Below are 17301 nucleotides of genomic sequence, written 5' to 3'. Positions count from 1 at the left end.
TCCTGGGGGTTACTCAAGAATCACTCGGGGGACCCGATGGGGGCCAGATGGAACCCAGGTTGGCCGTGTGCCAGGCAACCCCACTGTCATATCTCTTGCTCCTTGTTGTTGGTTGGTTGGTTTTACTGGTCTTTAGTTTCACTGGCCTTTGGTTAGAAGCTTCCTCCGGGAAAGCGGGGCAGTGAAGGGTCACTGAGACAATGGTGACAAAGAAAACACTGGAGGACAGTGAGGTGCTGGGATGTTTTAGGCAGAAAACCCTGCACCAGCTGGATTGTGACCCCCAGTGTCTAAAATAAAATATCAAAACAAAACACAGGACCAGAACCAGAGGAGAGCGGGAAAGGTGCTTAACTTGCTCGCCACTGACTCGGGTCTGATTACCGCAGGATCCCACAAGGTCCTCCCTGAGACCCACCAGGAGTGATCCCTGAGCACAGAGTCAGGAGTCAGCCCCTGAGTACTGCTGCGTGTGGCCCAAAGAAAACAAAAAATGACTAACTAAAAAAAAAAAAAAGAAGAAGAAACTGCAGGGCAGATTTTGGGCCAATCCATGGACTCTGGACAGAAAGCCCTCACTAGCCTTTATGCCTAACCTATCTTTGTCGATTTGTTTACAGTAGAAATACATTTTAAAATGTTGGGGAAATGGGACCGAAGTGATTGTGCAGCAGGGAGGGCATTCGCCTTGCATGTAGCCAATTCAAGTTCCATCCCCAGCATCCTATAGGGTTCCTGAACACTTCCAGGAGCAATTCCTGAATGCAGAACCATGAGGAACCCCTGAGCATCTCCGGGTGAGACCCAAAAAGTCAAAATAAATAAATTAATAAATCAAACAATGGAAAAATTCAAGAATGACTGACCAACTGGTGAATTGAATTATACCCAATCTATAATTGCCCACATTTTTCACAAAGTTCATGCCAATTTTGGCGGGGGCGGGGGGAGAGCGGAGAGAAAGTAAGGTAGCTGGAATATGGGCATAGAACAATGCCACACATATCCTAGTCAAGCACAGAATTCTGGAAGATAATAGGTGAACGGGTGAACCGATCCGCAAGTGCTGTCAGCCTCAGAGGAAATGAAATTAGGAAAGAAAGCTCATTACCATCGCTCATGCTTATACCATCTTTCATGCTCGCTTTCATATGAACACTCAGACTGAGAAAAGAGACTCCCAATGATGAAATAAGATATTTATCTGGAGGGGCTGGAGAGATAGCACAGCGGGTATGGCGTTTGCCTTGCACGCGGCCGACCTGGGTTCGATTCCCAATATCCCATATGGTCCCCTGAGCACCACCAGGAGCAACTACTGAGTGCAGAGCCAGGAGTAATCCCTGAGCTTTGTGGGGTGTGGTCCAAAATATAATAATAATAATAATAATAATAATGCCCTACATTTCACAATCTATTCTCCCAAACCCGGACAACCTCTTTTCCACTTCTCGCTACTTGCAGAACTTCTCAAAGTTGGGTCTCGTGAGCAGAATATCCCACCTCCCCTCCTTCTTCCTTCACTGTTGTCACTGAATTGTCCACACCCCAGTTCCCCCATGCTGTCCACTCCTCTTCAGGGCACCATCAATCAATCACAGACTAGGGGCTGGAGTGATAGGACCATGGGGAGGGCACTTGCCTTGAACCCCTTGAATGCGAGAATTCAATCCCCAGCACCCCATAGGGTTCCCTGAGCCCACCAGGAGTAAACCCTGTTGCTCGTGTAAAATTTTTTGGCGTTCGTGTAAAATAGATTGGCATTCCATTGACCTCAGCAAAAAGGAAAAACTTATGAGCAGGGATGATCATACTACAGGTAGGGTGCTTGCCTCACATTTGGCCAACCCGGGGTCAATGCCCGGCATCCCATAGGGTCTGCTGAGCACTGCCAGGAGTGATTCCTGAGCCAGGAGGAACCCCTGAGCACCGCCAGGTGTGGCACCCTCCCTCCCCCCCCAAAAAAAAAATTAAAAACCACTTTGGCTTTCCAAGCTCTCTGCCACCACGTCCACTCAGAGTTCACACTTACCAGAACTCCAGGCTCTGTCTGCACGAGCTCTAATTCCGTCCTCAGAGCAGAAATGAATGTTTCTGAGCAGAAAAGGGAGCGCTGAGCTCCATCCCTAGCAAAGGCAGAGGTGAGACATAGCTCTCCTGGCGAATTTCCAAGTCCTACGGGTGAAACCCTCCATTTGACCCCAGCCTACACCTGCTCCAAAGAGATGCTTCAGGCTCTCCAAGTCTCCTCATTAAGTGCATTTTCCTCCCCTTCACCCCCACTTCTCTCCCACAGGTGATTTCCCCTGGGAGGCGCTGGTCTGGGACGAGGGGCAATTTCTTCCCCAGGTCTCTGTTCCCAAGAGACCAGGTTAGCAAGGAGGTTTATGCAGTTTTTATTTCTCCGCTTTGGGGTCTCACCTCTCAGCATTTTAGACTAATCCTGGGCTTAACTGCCCCCCCCCCAGTTCTAAGATTGGGTAAACGCTTTTCCCTGGGTCACTTGGATCACCCAAAACACTGATTTGTTGCAGTAGGAGGGGGGTAAGGAGTGGGATGGGGGGTGTAGGATACACACGGCTCTCACCAGATCTGGGGAATTGTTTTCCCCGCCTTTACTACAAACTAGAGAACAATGTGCTCTGCTATCAAACCTTGACAACCTTGGGCCGCCACCCGCCTGTTCTCACATCTGGCTAAACCCAGGAGGAAATTCAGACACGCTTCTCAAGTCAAGAGCTTGTGTTTAGTCTCATTGTAAAATGCAATTTTCAGAGACCTTCTCCCCACTGAGTTCATTAGATCTTTTTTTAAGAGTTTTATAACTATTTTTTGTATTTGATACATAATTTGTGGAAACTAGGATTTATTATTGAAACTATCCTGCTTGAATTATTTGATTTATGTGCAATTATAATTTAATGATCATTTATTACACACAGAATGTAATTTTCTATCTTAACTCTAACAGTTAAATGAAAATCTTAAATAAGATTTTTATCTGTTTGTTAAAGCAGTATGTAAAATCCAGACACACTCTTGTTTCCTATATGCATTGCCTAACTTTGGTGAGGCAGAATTTATCAGTCAATACCCAGCCCCCTTACATTGAGTTTGTTAGATCTTAACACCTGAAAAGGGGCTTCTGACTTACTTTATTTGTCTTTGGGATCACACCTGGTGGTGCTCAAGGCTGACTCTGGGCTCTGAGCTCGAGGATCAGTTTTGGTGGGATTGAGGAAGGGGGTACCTTATAAGGACACGAAACCGGGTTGGTCACATTTAAAGATGGTCCACGTATGCACAAATGAAATGGGTTGATTTTTTTTCTTTTGGGTCACACCTGGCGATGCACAGGGGTTACTCCTGGCTCTGCACTCAGGAATTACTTTTGGCAGTGCTCAGGGGACCATATGGAATACTGGGAATCAAGCCCAGGTCAGCCGTGTGCAAATCAAACGTCCTACCCTCTGTGCTATCGCTCCAGCCCCAAAATGGGTTGATTCTTGATTGCTTTAGAGAACACCCGTCTGCATTGAAATGTATTTTCCTTTTTCTTTTTTTTTTCTTTGATTTTGGTGGAGAGAGAAGTGGTCCTGCCAAGCAGAGGTCAGGATTAGCACTGTAGCTAGCACTGTCGCTGTCTTCCCGTTGTTCATCGATTTGCTCAAGCGGGCCCAGTAATGTCTCCATTGTGAGACTTCTTGGTACTGTGTCTGGCATATCAAATACATCATGGGTAGCTTGCCAGGCTTTGCTGTGCGGGTGAGATACTCTCGGTAACTGGCCGGGCTCTCCAAGAGGGACGGAAGAATCGAACCCGGGTCACCCGGGTCAGCCACGTGCAAAGCAAACTCCCTACCCTCTGTGCTATCGCTCCAGCAATTCCGGACAATACTCAGTCAACCAGGTTGGGCAGGTCAACATTCTGCCCACGGTGTGATGCTGGCATTCACCAGGGTAGCAGCCAGTGGTACCCCACTGGCCATTCTGTACCAGGGATCAAACTCGGGGCCTCAAGCATGTAGGGCAACTACTGCAGCCCTTTGAGCCAACCCCTGGCCCCAACACAGATTTTTCAGGTCTTCTAGACAAGATACATCAATGAGGAATGGAATTTGGAAGAAATTTCACCCCAGAGAGCTCTAAGTCTTTTGTAGATATCTTCTTAAGTGAAATATGGAAGCATATATATAGAAAAAGAAAAAAGTGCATATATATATATATATATATATATATATATATATATAGTCTTCATGGGACCCCTAAAAGGATGACCACAACCCAATTTCAATTACTTTTTTTTGCTTTATAGGTTACACCAGCGATGCTCAGGGGTTACTCCCGGCTCTGCACTCAAGAATTACTCCTGGTGGTGCTTGAGGAACCACATGGGATGACGGGGATAGAACCCGGGTCAGCCGCATGCAAGGCAAACGCCCTACCCGCTGTACTATCACTCCAGCCCCTCAATCACTTTTTGTTTTGTTTTGTTTTGGGGTAACACCTGGTGATGCTCAAGGGTTACTCCTGCCCGTGCTCGAGGACCATTTGGGATGCTGGGGATCGAACCCATATCGGCTGCATGCAAGGCAAACACGCTACCTGTACACTATCGCTCTGGGGCTTTTTTTTTTCCAGTCCCACATTTTTCTGAGCGCTAGAAACTGAAGAAAGTGGTTATTCTAAGCCACGTGTTTATTTGTGACAGCAGACATTGGAATTACATGCAGAAATTAATTCCAAAATATTTTGTTCTAGGAAGTTGAATTTAAGCCTCACAGCTTGTTCATCTGACTTCCACTGGCTAAGTACTTTTGTGTCCTTGTTGTTGTTAAAATCCCAGGGAAAGGAAGGGAGGGAGGGAGGGAGGGAGGAAGAGAGGAAGTCAAATTTGGAGACATTGAAAGGAACACAGTGACTCCATTCTGGAAAACCAGACTGCATAGTGGTTTCTCAGGGTCATGAGTTAACAACCTAGTAAGAAAAATATGCCAGGGCCAGAGTGATAGCACAGCAGGTAGGGCATTTGCCTTGCATGTGGTTGACCCAGATTCAATCCCTAGCATTCCATATTGTTCCTTTGTGCACCATCAGGATTAATTCCTGAGTGCAGAGCAGGAGTAAACCCTGAGCATTTCTGGGTGTGACCCAAAAAAGAAAATAAATTGCCAGACCCCCAGGGCATAGCCATAAAACACCCAGACATCTGATCACAGATAACAAGGGGGATTCAAACCAATGTAGCAAGTTCTGTTTGGCTTCTGTCCCCTTGGCTGGCTTGCTCAAGGTTGTGAGAATGCCCCTCGCAGGGGGCATCCAGACAGGCAGGCAGGCACCCAGGCACATAGGCGGGAGGGCACAGGGCTTAAAACCCTCTCCCTGACGGTGATCAGGGTTCCAAGTCTCTTAGACTTGTGGACCCTCAGCTCTGAGTTCCTTACATGAGTGTGCTTCAGTGTGTGGATAAAACATTGAATTATCTGTCCTGTCTCTATGTCTCAGTCAAAAGCTGAGCTCAGGCTTGTGGCCACTTAATACTTGGAGATCCCACCGAGATCTCTGGCCACTTAGCGACATGTTGTCCCAGTAGCTGGTACAGAACTTAAGTACCAGCAGTGTGGCTTTGTGTTTAGGGCTTTCTAGGAAGACCAAACACGATGATTCATTGTCAAGATTAAGATCACTCAGGGCTGGAGAAATAGAGATAGTATAGTGCATAAGGCACAAGGAGATTAAATCTTTTAAAATTATGTGAGGGCCAAAGAGATAGCACAGCTGGGATGGTGCTGATCTTGCACGCAGGCTGATCCAGGTTTAATCCCCAGCATCTAATATAGGGTCCCCGGAGCACCGCCAGGAGTAATTTCTGAGCTCAGAGCCAGGAGTAAGCCATGAGCAACTCCAGGTATGCCCCCAAACAAAAGACAAAACAAGACCAATATGGAATGTAAAATAACATAATATGAGACTAACACCCAAGGACAGTATGGACAAGGACCAGGAGGATTGCTCCATGGTTTGGAAGCCTTCCTCACACGTCGGGGGAAAAAGCATCTGGAATAGAGATGGGATCACTAAGTCAGTGATGGTTGGAGGGATCGCTCGGGATGGGAGATGTGTGCTGAAAGTAGACTAAGGACCAAACATGATGGCCTCGCAAAATCTGTATTGCAAACAATAATGCCCAAAAGTAGAGAGAGAGCATGGGGGAAATTGTCTGACATATAGGCAAGAAATGGAAAACCAGCAAGACTGTACTACTATACAAGAAGGGAGACATCCACAACATTGGCAACTATTGCCCAATCTGCCTACTGTCTGTCATCTACAAACTGTTCACTCGAGTCATCCTGAATAGGATTAGCAGAACACTAGATGAAGGACAACCATGTGAACAAGCCAGGTTCCGAAAAGGATTCAGTACCATCAACCATATCCACACGATTACTAAGCTCATTGAGGTTTCTCAGGAGTTCAAGATGCCACTCTGTCTAACGTTCATTGATTTAAAGAAGGCCTTTGATTCTGTTGAGACGGAAGCAGTCATAGAAGCCCTAGCCAATCAGGGCATATAAACTCAATACATCAGGATCCTCTGTGAGTTCTATTACGGATTCACTCCCAGGATCTCACCATTCTACAAAGAAGTAATCATCCATGTCAAGAGAGAGGTTCGGCAGGGTGATACCATTTCACCAAAACTCTTCAGTGCCACCCTCGAGAACATCATGCGACGACTGGAATGGGAAGGAATGGGGGTGAAGATAGATGGTCGGCAACTACACCACCTCCGCTTTGCTGATGACATCGTTCTAATAACACCAAACATCAGCCAAGTGCTGATGCTGACCGACTTCGACGGTGAGTGTGGAAAGGTCGGACTACAGCTGAATCTTACAAAGACAATGTTTATGAGAAACAGCCTCATTCCTGATGCTCCATTCGCTCTCAACGGAACCACCATCTCTGAATGCAACAGTTATATATACCTAGGTCGAGAAATCAACATGATGAATGACCTGGCACCTGAGATACACAGGAGGAAGAGAGCAGCTTGGAATGCCTTCAAGAGCGTTGAAGAAATAACTAAGAGGACAAAGAACCTCCAGCTACGAGCACATCTCTTCGATTCCACTGTTCTTCCTGCATTAACATATGCCTCAGAGACCTGGGCCCTACGAAAACGGGATGAGAACGCTATTCAGGTCTCTCAAAGAGGAATCGAAAGAGCTATGCTTAGAATATCACGCTTCACTCAAATGAGAGATAGAATCCGGAGTTCTGATCTCTGTCAACGCTCAAGAATCAGGGACGCTGTCTCATTTGCCAAGGCATCAGAAAATCAGATGGGCTGGACACGTAATGAGGTTTACAGACAACCGCTGGACTAGAGCCATTACTGACTGAATTCCACGGGACGTCAAAAGATCGCGTGGACGCCCACCTACAAGATGGTCAGACTTCTTCGTCAAGACCTGAATGATCGGTTTGAGGCTCTGCATGTTCCTAGAACGAACAGATGCCATTGGGCTACGCTAGAACGCAACAGGGATGAATGGAGACGTTACTGGCACCCGCTCGAGTAAATCAATGAATAACGGGGGATCAAGTGATCAAGTGATAGGCAAGGGATGGGATGGGGTCAGGATGACAGGAGGGATACTGGGGACATTGATGGTGGAAAATGTGCACTGGTGGAGGGATGGGTGTTCTAGTATTGTATGACTGAAACTCAATTATGAGAGCTTTGTAACTGAATCTCACAGTGATCCAATTAAAAATAGCACTGTAGCACTGTAGCACTGTCCTCCATTGTTCATCAATTTGCTCGAGTGGGCACCAGTAACGTCTCCATTGTGAGACTTACTGTTACTATTTTTGGCATATTGAATACACCACGGGAAGTTTGCCAGGCTCTGCCTTGTGGGCGAAATACTCTCAGTAGCTTGCCGGGCTCTCTGAGAGGGACGGAGGAATTGGACCTGGGTCAGCTGCATGCAAGGCAAATGCCCTACCCGCTGTGCTGTTGCTCCAGCAAAATAAATAAATAAATAAAATGTGTGGAAATAAAATTAAAATTTATGGGGCCAAAGAGGTAGAACAATAGGGCATTTTCCTTGCATGCAACAGACCCAGGTTCTACCCCTGGCATCCCATAGAGTCCCCCAAGCACTGCCAGGAGTAATTCCTGGAGCAAAACCAGGATTACTCCCTGGGCATTGACAGGTGTGGCCCCAAAACCTCCCCTCAAAAAAAGTATGTGCTAAAGCAGTTTAAGCACATATATTTATGAGCAGAACACAATAGAATCATACTCAATATATTACTCTTTTTATAAGTCATTATAAAAAGAGAGTAACGCAGAGTCTCCTACCCCTGTGCCTGGCTGTCTTCACCGGAGCCCCTCAGAGGGGGGTGGGTTGAGTTTCCCTCCCTGTCCCTAGCAGAGCTCCAGCAGCCTAAGACCTCCAGAACCCAGCCACAGTCATGCTCAAGACCACTCTCCACACACTTAGACGAGCCTCACGCATGAAAGAACCAGCAGATGAATCCAGGTGTGCGGGACCAGGGGCTGAGATCTTGAAGCCTGCTCGAATCGGGACTGGGTCTCCTCTACCCAGACCTCCCATCTTCCAGTGGCTAGGCAGTCACACCCACAAATTGCCCCCCGGTGCCGTGTAATTCCATCAACTTCTTAGAGTCTACTTCTCCCTCTCAGAGAACCTGGCAAGCTACCAAAAGTGTCCTGCCCGCAGGGCAGAGCCTGGCAAGCTCTCCGTGGTGTATTTAATATGCCAAACACAGTAACAGCAATGGGTCTCATTCCCCTGACCCTGAAAGAACCTCCAGTGCAGCACCGTTGGGAAGGACAAGTAAAGAGAGGCTGCTAAAATCCCAGGGCTAGGAGGAATGGAGACGTTACCGGCACCTGCTCGAGCAAATCGATGAATAATGGGATGATAATGATAATGATAGTGATAAGTCATTTAATTTAGCAAACAAGTAACCTTTAAATGGATATAGTTTATTCCATATAGTTATATGCTAATAAATTAGAATGTTAAAACCTAATGAATAGGGGACTGGAGTGATAGCACAGTGGGTAGGGCGTTTGCCTTGCACACAGCTGACCTGGCTTCAATTCCCAACATCCCATAAGGTCCCCCAAGCACCGCTAGGAGTAATTCCTGAGTGCAGAGACAGGAATAACCCCTGAGCATCGCAGGATGTGACCCAAAAAGAAAAAAAAAACTAATGAATAGGATTCAGCCTTTTGTTTTTTGTTGTTTTTTTTTTTTTTTTTACTTTGGAGGCAATGCTCAGGGGTTCCTCCTAGTTCTGTACTCAGGAATTCCTCCTGGCGGTGCTCTGGAGACCCTATAGAATGCTGGGGATCAAACCGAGGTTGGTCACATGCAAGAAAAATGTTCTATCCTCAGTACTATCTCTCTGGTGCCCCCAAATTAAAAAAAAAAAACAATTTCAGGGACCAGAGCCCATAAGCAGGGAGGGCATTTGCCTCGCACATGGCTGCTCTGAGTTCAATCCCCAAGCATCTCATAGGGTCACCCAAGCACAACCAGAAGTGATTTTTTTTTGGCTTTTTGGGTCACACCCAGCAATGCTCAGGGGTTACTCCTGGCTCTGCACTCTGGAACCACTTCTACTGCTATTCGGGGTATTCTATGAGATGCCGGGGATCGAACCTGGGTCGGCTATGTGCAAGGTAAAAGCCCTCCCTGCTTTCCTATCGCTCCAGCCCCCAGGAGTGCTACTTGAGTGTAGTCAGGAGTAAGCCCTGAGCATCATAGGATGTGAGGTCCCCCCCACAAAATATATATCAGAATTTCAGGCATACTTCCCCCCCAACACTAAGGCTTCTTTTATCGTCGTCACCCCAAAAACTCTTTTCAGGGCCACCTTGATATCCTTGTTCCTGAGGCTGTAGATGAAGGGGTTCAGCATGGGGGTGACCACCGTGTACAGCACCGAGGCCACTGCAATGGACTGTGAGCTGTGGGCAGCAGTGGAGCTCAGATAGACCCCAAGCACGGTACAATAAAACAAAGCGACCACAGAGATGTGAGACGCACAGGTGGAAAAGGCTTTAGACTTGCCCTGGGGTGACGGAATCCGGCGAATGGAAGAAAGTATTTTAGAGTAAGAGTAGGTGATCCCAGCCAGCGGCGCACCAGCCAGGATTCCCGTCGCGAAATACATCACTATGTCATTCAGGAACGTGTCAGAGCAAGCGAGCCGGACCATCTGATTGAGTTCGCAGAAAAAGTGGGGAATTTCCAGCTCGGTACAGAAAGACAGTCGCAACACCAGGAAGCTTTGCAGCCAGGAGTAGACAGCGCTGATGAGCCAGCAGCCCAGGACCAGCTGGCCACAGAGCCGGGGATTCATGATAACCATATAGTGCAGGGGGTGGCAGATGGCCACGTAGCGGTCATAGGCCATCACCGTCAGGAGAAAATCATCCAACACGCCCAAGAGGACGGCAAAGTACATCTGGGAAACGCATCCTTTGTAGCTGATGGCTCGGGTCCGCGTCTGGATGTTGGCCAGCATCTTGGGGACGGTGGTGGAGATGAAGCAGATGTCCACCCAGGACAGATTGGAGAGGAAGAAGTACATGGGCGTGTGGAGGTGGGGGTCGGAGATAACGGCCATGATGATGAGCAGGTTCCCCAAGACGGTAATGAGGTACATGGACAGGAACACCCCAAAGAGGAGGGGTTGCAGCTCTTCTTCCCTTGACAATCCCAGGAGAAGAAATTCTGCAATCTGGGAATAATTTTCAGGACCCATGTGGCTGTGGCTGTGGCTGTGGCTGTGGCTGTGGCTAGGAATAAAAAAATGGATGTGATTTATCTTGATGAGACGGGTATGAGAGGGGCCGGGGCCAGAGGGCAGCTGAGAGGACATTTGCTTTGCACACAGTCCCCCTGGGTTCGATCCCCAGCATCCCCTAGGGTCCCCTGAGCACCTCCAGGAGTGATCCCTGAGTGCAGAGCCAGGAGGAACCCCTGTGCATTGCCGGGTGTGGCCCAAACACCGAAAACAATCAACAACAACAACAAAATCAATAGTATTGTAACCTCATAGGCATGTTACCATTTGCATTTTGAAGCCCAGAGTTGAATGCAATTTTGGGGGGTTTGTTTTTGGTCCCATCCGGCTGTGCTCAGGGCTTACTCCTGGCTCTTTGCTCAAGTCCTACTGGCTGTACTATCTCTCCGACCTCTATCAAGCGTGATTTTTATGTCTACAGATTCTGACCTTGAAGGGTTTATCTCTTGGAAGCTCTAACTTCAGGCTCCAGCCCCACTGTCCACCTAAAAGTGATATATTTTAGGGGCCACAGCGATAGTACAGCAGACAGAGCATTTACCTTGCATGCAGCCAACCTGCTTCATTCCTGGCACTCCATATGATCCCCAAGTACTGCCAGGAATGATCCCTGAGCTCAGAGCCAGGCGTAAGACCTAAGCATCCCCCGGTGTACACCCCTGACCTCTGCAAATAAAAATACACACAGTCTTTTCATGTGACTATCCAGCAAGCCTTAGAGATGAGACTGCAAAAGATACATCTCAAGAATTGCTGGCAACCGGAGTCAGACCGATAGCACAGCGGGTAAGAACACTTGCCTTGAATGCAGCCAACCTAGGTTCAATCCCCAGCATCCCATATGGTTCCCTGAGAACCCCCAAACACCACCAGGAGTATTTCCTGAGTGCAAAGCCAGGAGTAACCCCTGAGCATTGCCAGGTATGGCCACCCAAAAAGCAAAACAAAAACAAAAAAGAAGGAAAGAATTACAACTAACTAAATTACTTTCACTACTGCTGAGTCGGAGAGATTAGTGGGTAGGGCACTTGCCTTGTGTGCGGTGAAACTAGGTTTGATCCCTGGCACCCCCTAGAGCCTCCAGGCCCCACTAGGAATGATCCCTGAGCACAAAGGCAGGGGAAAGCTCTGAGCACAGCTAAAAACAAAACAAAAAAGGACTCGGGTGAAATAGATGGTATAGAAACCTTCACTAGTGTTCTGAGTTTTTCTAACAAATTGAAATGTTTGTTCATGTTTAAATGTTCCCATTCCTCTTCGCGCGCGCATGTGTGTGTGTGTGTGTGTGTGTGTGTGTGTGTGTGTTTTATTAGGCCACACCCGGAAATGCTCAGGAGTTACTTCTGGCTCTGCTCTCAGGAATCACTCCTGGTGGTACTCAGGGCACCCTTTGGGATGCCGAGGATCAAACCCTGGTCCGCTGCATGTGAGACAAATGCCCTCCCCTCTGTACTATCGCTCCAGCCCCACCATCTTCATTTTCTAATTTTTTTTTTAATTTGACTTTGCCTCTAAGGCTGATATTCTGTTTCTCTCCTTTTGACTCTCTTCTTTTTCTTCTTTTTTGGTCACACCTGGTGATGCTCAGGACTGTCTCCTGGCTCTGCACTCAGGAATCACTTCTGACAGGATGGGATGTGGGGTGGTGGGGAATCAAATCCAGGTCGGCCACATGCAAGGCACTTTCTTTCCCCACTGTACTATCTCTCTGGCTCCCCATTTTTTTCTCTCCCAGCCCATCTTTTAAATTATTTTTCTTCATCTTTTTTTTCTTTTTTAAAGAATGAACGTGACTCACCAAGCTGAGAGACAGATGTTCTCCCTGGTTGAAATCTCCCTTGTTGGGTTGACCACTTGTTACCAAGATGGCAGGAAAGAAAAGAGCATTGGTCTCCAAGTCAAACCACCAAACCAACCACAGCCCAGCTCCAAATGGCATGTTCTGGGAGGGGTCCTTCCACAGTAGCATTATTTACTGTTCCTCATGTTTGCTCATTAGAAATGGTTTCCACAAATACATATCCCTCTGAGCTCATTATTTCCTGTGGGGCACAGAATTCGACACAAAAGAAACTTGGCTGGCACAGTCTTTGTTCCCCAAAGACCAAATTAAAAGGCCAGTTAATATTGGGTTTTTTTATGTTTATTTTGGGGCCACACCTGATTGTGCTTAGGGATAATTCTGGTGCTCAGGGATCACTGCTGGTAAGTTCATAGGACCTACGTGGACCTAAGGATTCGAACCCTGGTCAGTGGAGTGCAAGGGTAGTACCCCACCGAGTAGACTATCACTCTGGTCCCTGTAGCTTTGTTTTGTGGGGCTTTTTGGGTCATACCCGGCCATGCTCTGGGGTCACTCCTGGCTCTGCACTCAGGAATTACTCCTGGTGATGCTCGGGGGACCCAGTGGGTTGCCGGAGATTGAACCCGGGTCGGTCACTGTGTGCAAGGCAAATGCTCTCCCCAAAAGCAAAAAAAAAAAAATAGAGGGGGATTCAGAGCGATAGGACAGCACCAAAGACATCTGCCTTGCACATCTCCAACCTGAGTTCAATCCCTGGCATCCTATAGGGTCCCCTGAGCACTTTCAGGGGTGATCCCTGAGCACAGAGCCAGGAGTAACTCCTGAGCACCACCAAGTGTGGCCACAAAACAAAAACAAAATTGAAGGCTTGAGTTGGCAAGGAGCATATTCACCTTGCATGTGGCCAACCTGGGTTCGATGCCCAGTACTCCCTATGGTCCCCCCCAAACCCTGCTGAAGTGACCCCTGAGGACAGAGTCAGAAGTAAGTTCTAAGCACTGCTGAGTGTGGTTCCAAAACAAACAAACAAAAAAGTTGTTTGTTTGTTTTGCTTTTGGGGTCACACCCAGGGATGTTCAGGGGTTGCTCCTGGCTCTGTACCCAGGAATTACTCCTGGCGGTGCTTGGGGGACCCTATGGGACTCAGCCCGGGGATTGAACCTGGGTCGGTCGCCTGTAAGGCAAATGCCCAACCCACTATGCTATCGCTCCGGCCCCAAGATATTTATTTTAATGAGGGCTTGAGCCAGACAGATAGCTGAGTGCAGGGGTCATATACAGGAGCCTCAGTATGGTCCCCCAAACCCTGTGGGGAGCAGCCCTCAAGCACAGAGCTGGAGTAATCCCTGAACCCCACCCTGGGTGGCCCCCCAACGAAAATGAAGTGCTACTATTGTCACTTCCTTGTATACTGGGAGGTAGGGTGGTGATGAGGAAGACTGAGTCACGTGACCCAGTTCCAGCATTCTGTGAAACCAGTGAACTGAGAGGCCAGGGGATGGGGAGAGAAAAAGCCTTATTGGCTACAGGTCAGCAGAGGCGGGAACGGCAGCCTCACGTCCTAGAGAACAACCCTGTCTGTAAGGTCACAGGAGGTGGGTTATATCAGAAAAGAGCCCAGATGTTGGGGCCCGAGGGATAGCAGAGTGGGGAGGGCATTTGCCTGACACATGGCCAACCTGAATTCCATCCCCGGCATCCCATAGGGTCCCCTGAGCATGACCAGGAGCAATCCCTGAGTGCAGAGCCAGGAGTCAGCCCTGAGCATCGCCAGGTGTGGCCCCCAAATAAAAACAAACCAAAACAAAAGAACAGGGGAAGCATGTTTATGCCCAAATATAAAGTCATTAATTCAAAAAGTTATGGGGCTGGAATTATGGAGCACCCGGCAGTGCTCATACACCTGAGCATTGCCAGGTATGGCCAAAAAACAAAGAGAAAGGGAGGAGGGAGGGAGGGAAGGAGGGAGGGAAGGAAGGAAGGAAGGAAGGAAGGAAGGAAGGAAGGAAGGAAGGGGAAGGAGAGAGGGAAGGGAAGAAGGGAGGGAAGGGAAGGAGGGAGGGAGGAGGGAAGGAAGGAAGGAAGGAAGGAAGGAAGGAAGGAAGGAAGGAAGGAAGGAAGGAGGGAGGGAGGGAGGGAGGGAGGGAGGGAGGGAGGAAAGGGAAGGAAGGAAGGAGGGAGGGAGGGAGGGAGGGAGGGAGGGAGGGAGGAAAGGGAAGGAAGGAAGGAAGGAGTGAGGGAGGGAGGAGGGAGGGAGTGAGGGAGGGAGGAGGGAGGAGGGAGGGAGAAGGAAAGAGGGAGAGAGGGAGGAGGAAAGGAGAAGGAAGGAAGGAGGGAGGGATGAGGGAGGGAGGCAAGGAAGGAAGGAAGGGAGGGAGGGGAAGGAGGGAGGGAGGGAGGGTGGGAGGAAGGAGGAAGGAAGGAAGGAAGGAAGGAAGGAAGGAAGGAAGGAAGGGAGGGAGGGAGGGAGGAAGGAAAGGGAAGGAAGGAGGAAGGGAGGGAGGGAGGAAGGAAGGGAGGGAGGGAGGGAGGAAGGAAGGAAGGAAAGAAGGAAGGAAGGAAGGAAGGAAGGAAGGAGGGAAGGAGGGAGGGAGGGAGGAAGGAAGGAAGGAAGGAGGGAGGGAGGGAGGGAGGGAGGGAGGAAGGAAGGAAGGAAGGAGGGAGGAAAAGGAAGGAGAGAGGATGGAAGGACGGGAGCAAGGGATGCAGGGAGGGAGGGAAGGAGGAGAAGAAAGGAAGAGATGAAAAGAAGAGGAAAGAGAGAGAAAGGCAAAGGAGGGTGGGAGAAAAAGAAGGAGGGAGCATAAGGTTCGGACCACTTGTAACCAGTCTCCGGGTATGAAAGCAAAAGTTGATTTGAGCAGACAGCCAGGAGGGCACCCCAAGAGAATGCAGTGCTCTAGGTAGGAGCCCAGTGGCTTTTCCTGGTGCTGGGGAAGGGGTTCTTGCGGAGAGCGTCCCGCACACACAGCGCTCCGAAGGGTAAGGTTGGCACCTGGCAGCTGGCCCAATGCTTGCTGTAGGTGTCTTGTTTTCCTGCAGTCCCACTGTGTGGGCACCCGATCTTGTCCGCTTCTCCCAGGAGCCCTTCACTCAGGTTCCTTTGTGTCCGCTCTTCAGGGAGGGAGGAAGGCAGGGAGGATGAGAGAGAATGAAAAGAGAGGGCCTGAGAGACAGGACAGCTGTCAGAGTATTTGTTTTGTTTTGCTTTTTGCTTTTTGGGTCACACCTGGCGATGCACAGGGGTTACTCCTGGCTCTGCACCCAGGAATTACTCCTGGCGGTGCTCGGGGGACCATATGGAATGCTGGGAATCGAACCTGGGTCGGCCACGTGCAAGGCAAACGCCCTCCTCGCTGTGCTATCACTTCAGCCTGGCAGAGCATTGGTCTTGCACATGGTTAACCTGGGTTCGATCCCCGGCACCCCAAGAGTCCCCGGGGCCTGCCAGGCGAGATCCCTGAGCACAGAGCCAGGAGTCCCCCTGAGCATCACTGGGTGTGCCTCCCTCCAAAGAAAAAAAGAGAGGGAGTGGAGCAAGAGCAGAGCGGGAGGGCCTTTGTCTTGCACGTGGTTCACCCAGGCTCCATCCAGACACCCCATGTGGTTCTGAAGCAGCACCAGGGCTGATCCCTGAGCACAGACCCAGGAGTTACCCTGGAGCACTGTTGGGTGTGACCCAAAAACCAAGAAGCAAGAAAGAAAATAAGAAAGGAGGAAAGAGGGTCCGGAGCCACGTACAGCAGGTAGGGCGTTCCATCCCCAGCATCCCATAGGGTCCCCCCAATCACTGCCAAGACTAATTCCTGAGTGCAGAGCTAGAAGTAACCCCTGAGCATCGCTGAATCTGAACCCCCCAAAAAAATCAAAGGAAAAGAAAGGAGAGAAGAGAAATAAACAGAGACAGATAGAGCCAGACTCAGACAAAGCCAGGTCCTGGGAAAGAGGCCTCTATAGAAGGGTACAGTGACCTCTCGTGGAAGGCTGCGCTCCTTGCAAACATCCTGGCTGGCTCCTGGACAGCGGTGCTTCCAGAGAACCGGGTGCTCTCCGTGAACTGGGGGTGGAGAGTGGGGGCAGTCACGTGCTTGCGAAACACAGATTTCCCCCCAAAACACCAGCTGGCTTGGTGCTCCACTGGAAATTGTGCAGTGCTCTGCAAGAGAAAGGAATGTGCGGCCCACAGAGGACTGCCCTCAGGCTGAAAACTGATAACCTTCTGGCCAACCCGCGGTTAGAGTCCTCTCAGAGGTGAGATCTCACACTTCCCCGGAAAAAGCCTCTAAGCACTTAGACCCAAACGCTGGAGATAGAGCCTGCCTAGCCTTTAAGGGGTAGAATTCCTGCGGAAACGGAGGTGGGGAAGAGCTGGAGAGAGAGCACGGAGAGCGCTGGACTTGCACGCTGCCCACGCTGGTTGGGTCCCCAGCACCCCAAAGGGTCACTTGAGTCCAGCCAGAAGTAAGCCCTGAGCACAGCCAAGGAAAAAAAGGGAGGGGGAGGAGCAATGACCTGGAAACTCTTATAAGAAAAATGTGCCCGTTTTCTGCCTCTGCTTCTGAGCTCTTTTATTCTTTTTCTATTTATTTATCTATTTATTTGGTTTGGGGTCACACCCAGTGATGCTCAAAGGTTAC

At 49.3% G+C, this 17301-nt stretch overlaps 1 protein-coding gene across 1 annotated transcript; it reads right to left on the bottom strand.

The window, feature by feature from the left end:
• Positions 1-138: 138 nt before the first annotated feature.
• On the bottom strand, positions 139-10818 carry LOC130028860 (olfactory receptor 7A17-like). The gene is made up of 3 exons (XM_056119703.1): positions 9863-10818; positions 6226-6255; positions 139-163 (listed from the first exon to the last, which is right to left on the bottom strand). Exons 1-3 carry the CDS (start codon positions 10816-10818, stop codon positions 139-141), a joined length of 1011 nt encoding a protein of 336 aa, XP_055975678.1.
• Between the last annotated feature and the right edge of the window lie 6483 nt (positions 10819-17301).

This window comes from Sorex fumeus, unplaced genomic scaffold (assembly GCF_029834395.1).
Source record: "Sorex fumeus unplaced genomic scaffold, SorFum_2.1 ptg000041l, whole genome shotgun sequence".
In the NCBI taxonomy this organism is placed as follows: domain Eukaryota; kingdom Metazoa; phylum Chordata; class Mammalia; order Eulipotyphla; family Soricidae; genus Sorex; species Sorex fumeus.
This window is presented reverse-complemented; position numbering and strand designations above follow the sequence as displayed.